Raw genomic sequence first — 11541 nt, forward strand, 5'->3', positions numbered from 1 at the left:
AGAAGCCCAAAGTATATGTCAGAAGAGACTCTGAAACTTGCTCTTGAATGTAGTTTAGGTAAAGCAAATGTAAGAAATAACAAACAGAAAAATTCAAATGGAAACTGTAGAAGACAAAATAAATGATTATAATGAAAAATGCAAACACCTGTAGTTAGGAAGCCCCCAAATGAAGAACACAGTCAGCATTGCTCAAGTTGGAAGAATTGAAGGAAAAACTTCAAGCATCAAACTGAGAAATTGAAGGATTTCATGGGCAAAATATTGAACCGTGTAGGATGCACTGAAAAGAAGTTGGGAGAAATACAGAGTCAATGCCCTACAAAGATTTGGTAGACATTCAACCCTTGCAAAAGATATCATATTATCAAAAACCAATATTGAAGGAAAAAGTAAGAGTTGCATTGAAATCATTAGCAAAAAGCAAGGCTCCGGGAATTGATAGGATCCCAACAGAAACGTTTGACAAGTTCACGAAGCATTAGAAGCACTCTGTGCTGAGAAATTGGAAAGGCAGTTGCCTAGCTACTCAGCGAAAGAAATCCATATTTTTAATCCATTCACACCAAAAAGTGATGCAACAAACTGTGAAAATTATGGAACAATATTATTAGTTCTACATATAAATAAAATTTTGCTGAAGGTAATTCAGAAATGATTGCAGTCATACAATGAGAGGTATGTTGCAAATTCAATCTGAATTCAGAAGACTATGTGGCATAAGAGATGTTATTGCTGATGTCAACTGGATCTTAATTGAAAGTGGAGAATTCCAGAAAGATGTCTACTTGTATTTTATTAAATATGCAAAGGCATTTGACTGTGTGGGCCATAACATACTATGGGTAGCATTGACAAGAGTGAAATTCCAGAACACTTAATTGTTCTTATGCAGAACCTATACATAGATCAAAAAGTACTTGTGCAAACAGAACAAAGGAATACTGCACAGTTTATAATCAAGAAAGGTGGGAGACAGGGTTGCATCCTCTCATCATATTTATTCAATCTGTAGACTGAGAAAATCGTAAGATAAACTGGTCATATGTAGAAGCATTAGGATTGGAGAAAGGTTTATTAAAAACCTATGATATGTATATGACACAATCTTGCTTGATGAAAGTGAAGCAAATTTGAAGCAATTGCTGATGAAAATCAAAGATCACACCCTTCAGTGTGGATTACTGAAAACCCAAAATCTTCACAAATGGAACAATAGGTAAGATCATGATAAATGGAGAAAAGATTCTACCTTTCAAGGATTTCATCTTACTAGATTTGCAATCAATGCTCATGGAAACAGCAGTCAAGAACTCAAATGATGCATTCCACTGAGTAAATTTGCGGCACAAGACCTCTTTAAAGTGTCGAAGAGCAAAGATGTTACTTTGAGGATGGTCTAGAGGTGAACTGACCCAAACCATGGTATTTTCAATTGTGTCATGTGCATATGAAATTTGAAAACTGAGATCTAAGTATATATATTTATATGCTAAATATTAAGGTAGCACGTGGACATTGGGCATCTGTTCAGGTACTCCCTGAATACAAGAACACTTTGTTCTAATAACCTTGCATTCTGTGATGCTCAGCTTCCCGACACAATTGCTGAAGACAAAACATGTGTGTAAGTAAATGTGGTGAAGAGAGTTAATAGTGCCCAGCTATGAAGAGATGTAGTGTCTGGGGTCTTAAAGGCTTGAAGATAAACAAGCAGCCATCTAGCTGAGAAGCAACAAAGTCCACATGGAAAAAGCACACCAGCCTATGTGATCGATCGTGAGGTGTCCATGGGATCAGGTATCAGAGATCCAGAACAAAAAATCATATCAATGTAAATGAAGGGGAGCATGGAGTGGAGACCCAAAGCCCATCTGTAGACAACTGGACATTCCCTTACAGAAGGGTCACAAGTAAGAGACAAGACAGTCATAGTGAAGTATAGAATCAGTGAAACATAGAACTCTCTTCTAGTTCTTTAATGCTTCCTCCCACCATCAGGCCCCATTTCTACCTTACAAATCTGGCTAGAGTAGAGCATGTACATGGGTACAGGTAAGAGTTAGAAACACAGGGAATCCAGGACAGATAAACCCCTCATGACCAATAATGACACGGTGAGTAACAGGAGGAGAAGGGGCAGGCGGGGGGAGCAAGAGGAAACCGAGCACAATGATCTGCATATAATCCCCTCCCAGGGGGGTGGACAACAGAGAAGTGGGTGAAGGGAGACATTGGTCAATGTAAGACATGAAAAAATAATACTAATTTATAAATTATCAAGGGTTCATGAGGGAGGGAAGGTGGGGAAGGGAGGGAAAACATGAGAAGCTGATATCAAGGGCTCAAGCAGAAAGAAAATGTTTTTGAAAAAGATGATGGCAACAAATAAAATGTGGTTGACACAATGGATGGATGGATGGATTGTGATAAAAGCTGTATGATGCCCCAATAAAATGATTTTTTTAAAAAAAAGAAACTTGGACACTGAATAAAAAAGAGCATAGAAGAATCCGTGCATTTGAATTACGGTGCTGGTGAAAAATATTGAAATTATCATGGACTGCCAAAGAACAAACAAATCGATCTTAGAAGTACAGCCAGAATGCTCCTTAGAGGTAAAGATGGCAAGATTTCATATCACTTACTTTGGGCATGTTATCAGAGGAAACAGTCCCTGGAGGTCATCATGCTTAGCGAAGTAGATGGACAAGGTGGATCGACATGGTGGCAGCAAGAATGGGCTCAAACAGTTGAGGAGGGCACAGGACCAGGGGGTGCTTCATTCTATTGAACATGGATGTTTCATTCTATTGTCCATGGGATCACTGAACCAGCTCATGCCATTTCACAACAGCAACATAGATTCACACACATACACACAGATATATATATAATAGTAAAAAGATCAAACTAACTTTTACTTTCAGGAAAGTAAGAACAAGCTGTGACATCCTAATTAAGTATTCCATACAAAGTTGATCTATATTATTTGGTATTTACTTAAATTTATGTACATATTTACAGAGGGAATTTTCAAGAAATATACACAAACATACATAAAATTTAGCATTAAAGCACATTAAATTAATGTCATAAAATTCTTTATTTTAATTTATTATAATTTCAGATATAGGCACAGACATTTTGACAAGTTTAAACTACATGGCTTCAAATATGTAAAGCGCTTTTGATAAGACAAAAATGTCAACATTTTACATATCCCAGAAATAATCTACAGTATATAAGAAGTAAAAGTTCCAGTTTCAGTAATTTTGAAATCCCACCCCAAACTGAAGAAACACTTAAAAAGGCTGTTGCTTACAAATATAAAACAATTTTCCCCCACAGGATTCTTCCAAAATATCTTTTGGGGGCTTATAAATTACACAATTCCTCAGCTTGAAAGTATTATGAGATGAAAATCTATAATAAAGGAGAAAATGATAATATGTAAGAGAAAGAAATGACAATATTTAGAGATATTGTTTCAGATTAAATGATAGAAATCTTAAAATATTTGAATTGGATACTGATAATATTAAGGCATTCTGATTTTTTTTTCCAAATCAATTGCCCACATTTTTGCGTTTCTAGATTACAAAGTTACATAGAACAGATTTACTTTCTCAATAATCACTAGCATTAGGCCAGCGGTTGGTTGGTTGTTGTCTTTAATGGTTTTGATGTATATTTTACTTCTATTTTGTTTCAAGATATACTGATTAATCAAGCCTATGAAGATAAATCAAATTATATACTTTTCATTGCAAGGTATCCTGTAAATGAAAATGATATCCAAAGATTACATAAATATAGAACATAAAACCAGAATATGTGAAACTTGGAAGGGTGCTGAGCATATTGGATACCCACCGAGCAAAGAATATACCACTTTTCCTGGACTTTCTCTGTGTATGTGAGATTGTGTGCGAGCTTGTGTGCATGCACATACTCATCTATGTACTTGTGTCTAAGTCACACACACAAATTACAATTTAATTACTCCAAGCATGCTGGTATTCACATCACTTCGGCATGAAGTTGGAATTTTAAGACTGGGCTACCATTCTCTTTTCTGTGAGCTCAGGCCCCGCACAGTTTTGGTCTACTGCTCATGATGGTGCGCATACAGTTGAGAACTAAATATAAGCTCTCAAAACCAGACAAGGTACCCAAAGACCCGAAACTTACAGATCCCTGGAGAGAGCAGAGCCATCTTCCCACAACCAGGCACCATATGTTTCATTGTAAGAGAGCCCAAGCCAGTAAAAATGTTCACTGTGTTTCAAAAAACCCTGTGTGGAAACAGACAGGCATTTTAATCTAGGTTAATATGCATCAGACTCATCTCATCAGTCACGCAAGTCAAAGTCCTCTTTAATTTCTAATCTAGAAGGGGCAGTCACAGGGCTCAGATTTCTCATTTATCAGGCCCATTCATATACAGTAGTAGAAACCCTCATCTTTCTCCAGAAGAATAGCTAATGGTTTTCAATTGCTGGCCTTGAAGTTTTCAGCCCACCATGTAAACTACGAAGATACCAGGACCCCTAAATAAATGAACATACAAAAACAGGGCTTACCAATTCACCCCAACTTTCTAGCGTAAGCAGACTGGAATTTTGAGAAGCACAAGACCTCCTACTTTCTGCCCAAGTTTTTGTTTCATTAGAAATGAAATAACAGTTGCATCGGAAGCCAATCCACTTTTCTGGACACAAACAGCAAGAGACTAAGAAAAAAGTCAAACATGATCGATGGCACTGGGTATTTCAAAATGTCAAGACCATTTAGTCACTACTCAAAAATTACTTATTATTTATTCATATCTACTAGTAATATTCTCTGAGAATCTACTATAAATGCACATATGCACAGCACATTACATACAGATAGTATTAATGTGGTCAAAGGTTTATCCCCCATGGAGACTATATTCTAGAGATAGAATCAGAATTATATCATTTCTAACCACTTTATTAATTACATTGAATAATAATCTTAGTAAGTACATAAAATAAATACAGTATATTAAAACAGCCTGTAGCAGAACATGAAATAAAGGAAGCTAGAAGAATATTTTTTCTTTGTATTTTTAAAAAGTTTTTATCCAAAATTGAGTTAAATTGTGTAAGCAGGAATTAATTACATCAAAGAGAAATGTAAATGGGGAGGCATTTTAGCGTATTTCCTGAATCAGAAAAATAATACAAAGCATTGATAAAAGTCATATACATATGTGTTTAAAATCAAGGAAAACAGAGTAATTAACTTGAAACTCAGTATCAAAGTAATCAGAACCAACAGCCCCCAATTTTCTTCTTCTTAGTGGTAAAGGCAGAACAGAGTAGGGATGCAAACGTTTACCAAATGAGTAGCTCTGAAGTTGTTGGAATAAAATGTAAATCAAGACAACAGATGTTGAGGAGTGAGGAAAAATAAGACGAGTTAAAGGGATTTTGATGGATAAATAGAATTTAGAACTACAGGCGCACTTTGGGCACTGAAGTCTGAATCTATCTGAAGCAAATACCTAGGAAAAAATGAGTGAGGCGAACACACAGGCAGGTGATCATGGTAAACTGTTAACTTTACTATTGTTTATTTTAATGTGTTAATGATGAACCTACTGAAGGAGAAATGTTTACCATTTCAACATGTTTTTATTACTGTGCACATTCAATTTAATATAATCATTTTTAAATTTGAGAACAATGAAATTAGATTATTTTATTATGAAGGAAGTGAATTTGTGTGATATGTATTCCCTCGAGCCATCTGTGTAAAAGAAGAAACTGTCCGTTTTATTTTACCAAGAAGAATGAGTCAAAATCAACTCACCAGCTTGAGACATAGCAACAATAAGGTCTGCCAAAGGCTGGTGCCTACCTTTCTGGAGTTCTGTGGTGAATTCAGGAGAAACAGTAGACTCAATACTTTGTTCACTAAACACTATAAAAAATTATTAGAAATTTACAGAATTAGGTACAGACTTAAGGGTCTTCATGAGCTAAAAAACAAAACCTACTGCACATTAATATGAGTCCTTTATTACTAAATGCTTTAAGCAGTATTGATCTATATAAAAATAGACACTTACAATTTTTCAGCAAAATTCCCAAAGTAGCCATCAACAAAAAGCATATTACTCCTAAAATCCCAGAAATCAGTCTCCATGAAACAGTGTGAAAAACTGTAGTAAAAGATAAAAACATGAGGATTTAAAGAACAAATACAGGGACTGATGTTTAAAAACAAGAAAAACAAAAAAAGAAGCCATTTAGAAAACTTCCAAAAAGAATTTTTAAAAATTTTGTGGGGGAAGGGAGACAATGAGTAGTGTAAGATACGAAATAATAATAACAATATATAATTGACAAGGATTCATGAGGGTGGGAGGGTGAGCAACAGAGAGCGGGGGCGGGGGAGAGGCGCTTATACCAAGGGCTCAAATAGAAAATGTTTTGGAAATGATGATGGCAACATAGGTACAAATATACTTGATATAGTTGATGTATGGAATGTTTTACGAGCTGTTAAGAGCCCCCAATAAAATGATTTTAAAAATATAATTGTTAGACATTTGATGACAATCCTTTCTCTAATGCAACTTTGAAAATCAATAGCATTCCATTTAGAACGTGATACCAGCATTTGAATGCAGTGTACTTTATTTTCAGTGAAATTATCCACATATTCCCTGCTCTACCAACTCCCTCGCTAGAAGACAGTAAATTCACCATTTATTTTTAAAACTGGCAAAGAGCAGAGAAACCTAGAGTAAGAAATGAGCAAGAGGCTCCAAGATACAGTGTGAGCTCCCAGGACATACATTTACTTTTATTCTTTCAACAAGTATCAAAAGGTAGAGAACATTAAGTGGTGAGAAAATGGAGGGTCCGTGAGAATGAGAGCAAGTATCCACATCAGAAATCCAATGAAATTGTGTCTAAATCCAGAGTCTGTCATTAAACATGCTCTGTCATTGTCGCTGGCAGTAACCCTATTTCGGTGTGTGCCTTCAGTTAACCCGCTGCAGGCTGCCTGAGATACCCTCCTGCTCTTAGCTCTGTGGCAGTCTGTTACACGGAAGAAACTGCACAGAGCACTCTGGGTCTGGTTCCACATCAGTGCATGATCAATATCTTGGAGAGCGTTGTTCCTTTTCCTGGATATTGAATTATGATTCAAAAACAATCTTTGTTACAAGAAAATTACATTGTCTCATACCCAAAATGTGCCTATGGACTTTTGGCCACAAACAAATCAACATTAGGGAATTCTAGATTAACGTTATCATACGACTTATGATTTCATTAACCATAGTATATGGCAATTTCTTATATTAGTGATCTTTGTATATTACCCAAAAAATGCTGTGTTTTTTAAATGCTGTATTTTTAAGAAACATTGTTAAATGTGTCAATAATCTAAAACATTCTGGATTTCTATGCTAAGAACTAAGGTAGTCATAATTTAACCTGGTGAACTCAGTTCTCATTCAGAATTCAGAATTCAGTCACTCTTTTAACTTCTTGGGGAATCATCACAAAATTATTTCTAAGTATCACAATGATGAACCAAGAAATTAAATTTCATATGGAGAGTACAGACAAAGTACATTACAAACTTAAAACGGTCCACTATTTACAGGACCTACTTTACCCCAAACCCTGCCCTACCATTACTCAGGACCATCAGATAATTTGTGTGGCTGTTTGTATTTTTAAAATTTCGAATAGAGGACACACATACCTGCCATGAGAACTGACTCTTCAAGCTCGATGCAGAAAAGGTGATGCGTGCCGTTTGGAAACGTGTGGCGCTGGATCAGATTGCTGGTCAGGAAGCTTAGAAATTCCCAGGTCTATGTGGAAAATGTAAACTGAAAGAGAAAACAATGCGTATTTAAATAGTGTTTTCTCATCACCGGTCAGTGAGCCAGGTATGTAGCATGAGAGAAGCATTACAGCCAGCAGCTTCTAAAATGGACCGGATATCACAGTACAGGAAATTATCACGGGCTGTTAGTAGTGAAAACCCTGTGATTGGAACAAGACTGAGGGAAAGGAAGTTGTTGCTTTTTAATCTTTTGAAATAAAGACTGTCCAAAATATATGTTTATGTCACATAAAAATTGGGGGATGGGGGAAAGAAGGTATATAGAAAAATAAACTGGGCTTTTACAATGTACCAAGTACACTGAAGCACTTTATATAGATTAACTCACTTATCAAAAGGTCAAGATAAGGAAGATACTAATGTCCTTACATACCAAGAGGAAGACTGAGGTCCCATGGAAGAGGTAATGTAACTGGTCACTTAAGATGAACACACAGAGATGTACACCAGAGCACACATATTAGAAACATCATGCCCACCCAATGAAGGCCACCTTCTCTGTAATTTGCATTTCCTTTCTCCTAAATAGAATAGATTGTCTGATAGTCTCTCTTTTTAGTGTTTAACCTCCTTGCCTCATCAAATCAGCCAGGAAAGGCACAGAACCCATTAGTATTCTATGTACACACACACACACACACACATACACACACACACACACACACACACGCCTGAGCTATCAAGGCCTATCAATTTGCCTAAGCCCATATTTCAATAGTTTACTCACATTAACTTTGAATACTTCTTTTAACACTTGGCTTTCCAATGTTTTATTTCATAAGACTCTTTAAAGATGGCTGCAGCTGCTCTGATAAATTTCATTTTAATTAACATGTTAGTTATGATAATTATTTACAGTATTATTGCATTCAGATAATATACTGATAGTTCAGCTTAGTCTGCTTATTCTTTTTAAGCCTCAATAAGGTCTTTAGTAAGTATTTCAAATATGGAATAGATAGGTATCTGAAATACAATCTACTATTCAACCCAAATGAAATCAAATTCTTAATAAACCATGCTATTGGGTTTTTTAAAATATATGCTATTATTCTAATAATTCTATAGAAGGACTTTTTTGTAACCTTGAGTATTTCCTTCAACAAGCTCAGGTTTTTTGTTTCATTTCTCAGTTTCCATGGAGTCAAAAGTTTCTTATCCTTTTAATTGGTCTCTTTTGTGTAGGGTTGCTTTCACTCACTCACTAAAAATTGCTAAAATGTAGATACTTACTTAAAAATATCAAGAAGCATATTCCTTTTTCCAGCTCTTATGCAAATCATACTTGAGAGGAACTATGTCTATAAGTAAATCCTTGAACAGATTAGAATTGCTTGTCAAGTACAGGGCTGGACATTGCTGAAACAACATAAAGTCATGCACTTTTGTTCATTCTTTGCCGGGTATAAAAACGTCATAGCGCTGTCTGAGTTTAGGATTTTTCTTTCAGCTTTAGGTTTGGGATGTAAATTTGTTGTCAAAATTGTAATAAAACATAAAGAGATATTACTACCATTTTATAACAATTATAGGGTTCTTTTATTGGAAAATCATCCTAAGGTTTTAGAATCATGTCTGATGGAACAATAATTTATCGTATTCTTTTCATCTTAATTCTGTAACCCAGAAGTAGAAAGCCTGTAAACTCATACCCAACTCATGAACTCTATTCCAGGCTCAGATCTGCTTCTTAATCATCCTGTATATTACTTCTTCCTTTGTATTCTCACTCTTTATACCTGTAGTTTTGAAGGCATTTGCTTCTTATTGAAATAAATAGTCTCCACAGAAGCACATAGAATAACTGATCAGAAACCTTATGTTCAAATTTTATTGACTTTGGATTCCTTCGAACACTTTGGTGTCAGCAGCTGGATTCAGAACCAAATTGGTGATCCACCCAAAGAAAATGACCATGCCAAGTGCCCATTCTCACTTTTGCTTAAGAATGGAGGCATGTCCATGTCACTTTTGTTATTGGTTGGTAATGATTTGTTTCAGATTAAGTTCCTCTACAAGGTTTTCTTGGCTGTAATCATAATAGAAGCACATTTCTGGTCCTCTCTTCAATATTTGGTGAGTTCATATTATCAGCATTTAGATGAGCAATTGTGTGACATTTAATATCCTCTATACTAGTTCTAATGATCCCTGGTTGTATGGTGGGTATGTCGTTGGGCTGCCTACTGTAAAATCGGTAGTTCAAACTCCTCCATTGGAGAAAGATGATGCTTTCTGCCCCATAAAAATTTCAAATCTCAGAAACCCTCAAGGGTACTTTTACTCTGTGCTGTGGGGTCAATGTGAGTCAGAATTGACTCAATGCAGTGAGTTTGTTTTTTGTTAATTAGTTCCCCTTTATATCTCAGAGATATCAAAAAGCTACATAATTACCAAAAAAATAAACTCAATTAAAAATACTCTAACAAAGTCATTTAAATGGTTCCTTGAAGAAAATGAGTAAAAACAGTCTCGTAGAATATCTTCAAATACTTATCTCTGAAAAGTTTCTTACACTCTAACATCTTTAATTTTATTCCTATGATGTTAATCCTTGAGATACTTTATCTTATTTCACTGTTAGGAAATTAATGGTTTATGTGTTCAACTTGTGAAATAAAATTATGTTTTGCTTTACGAAAAGAATTGTCTCATTTACAACACTACATGTTAGGTATTATAAAATTAAATGTTAGAAACCTATGTGATAAATGATCATACACATATATAATTTTAACACCTATGATTATGCTTTTAACTGTATCTACATTTACAAGCAGCTTGTCTTCTTTCACATAACTAGACAGGCAATCATGCTCACTGAAGCACGTGAATATTAGTGAACATATTCTGTTTCCAGACTCCAAAGGGCTTGGGACCATGGTTCACTGATATTGTGATTGTCTTAGTAAGGTTTCTGTTTAAGCTTTTTAAAATTTTTGGTTTGAGGGAACATTACTGAGAAAATTAGCCTGATACTCAATAATTTATAATTTTTATAATGATTTACAACATACTTCTTTGTTAAAAGATTTATGTATTCTGATAGAATCCTCCTTTTCAAAGAGTTTTTTTCATCTAAAATGTTACTAGAATTGCACTTAAGTACTTTGAAATGTTTACTAATGAAAGCACTAACTGACTAGGTAAGTGATGTTTGTACATTAGGCAAATTGACTATAAAACCTGCATAACAATTTGTTAATGGTATTCAATCGTTTATATTTGACAAAATATAGCCCTCTGTGCATAAACTAGCTGATTCAAGACATGAGTCAAAAGGTTCTGCCAAGTTTGATGTTATACATTTCCAAGTCAAGAAAAGTGTGCAAAACCAAAATAACATGCCAATTTATCTTTACTTTTCAGCTGAAGTAGACTGGAATCTAATAAGCACAAGAAGTCCTAGGTTCTGCCCATATTTTTTCTTCATTAGAAATGAGATAACAGTTTCATTGGTACTTAATCCACTTTTCTAGGCAAGAACAGCAGTCATCATCTAAGAGAAAAAAATGAAACATAGTTCAAGTTGCCAAACATTTCAAACATTCAATATTATTTACTCATTAAAAATAATTGGTTATTTATCCATGTTTTCCACAAATATTCTTTGAGAATTTACTCTGCAAGGAGGCT

At 35.0% G+C, this 11541-nt stretch overlaps 1 protein-coding gene across 1 annotated transcript; it reads right to left on the minus strand.

Annotated features, from left to right (window-relative positions):
* Positions 1 to 3229: 3229 nt before the first annotated feature.
* LOC101642848 (natural killer cells antigen CD94-like) lies at positions 3230 to 7818 on the minus strand. Its single transcript, XM_045293268.1, has 5 exons — positions 7759 to 7818; positions 6104 to 6196; positions 4587 to 4735; positions 4195 to 4298; positions 3230 to 3426 (listed from the first exon to the last, which is right to left on the minus strand). Exons 1-5 carry the CDS (start codon positions 7763 to 7765, stop codon positions 3306 to 3308), a joined length of 474 nt encoding a protein of 157 aa, XP_045149203.1. The 5' UTR covers positions 7766 to 7818; the 3' UTR covers positions 3230 to 3305.
* Between the last annotated feature and the right edge of the window lie 3723 nt (positions 7819 to 11541).

The sequence above is a fragment of the Echinops telfairi genome, unplaced genomic scaffold (assembly GCF_000313985.2).
Source record: "Echinops telfairi isolate 266 unplaced genomic scaffold, ASM31398v2 ScPeMD7_1957;HRSCAF=2489, whole genome shotgun sequence".
Classification (NCBI taxonomy): Eukaryota; Metazoa; Chordata; class Mammalia; order Afrosoricida; family Tenrecidae; genus Echinops; species Echinops telfairi.

Excerpts from the sequence above, each read along its gene's own strand:
- LOC101642848 (XM_045293268.1), bottom strand. Across the intron at positions 4,736-6,103 it reads GGGAATTTTGCTGAAAAATT|TCTCTTGCTGTTTGTGTCCA; the intron begins GTAAGTGTCTAT and ends CTTTTTTCTTAG. Across the intron at positions 3,427-4,194 it reads TCTGCTCTCTCCAGGGATCT|ATTTTCATCTCATAATACTT; the intron begins GTAAGTTTCGGG and ends CCTTTATTATAG.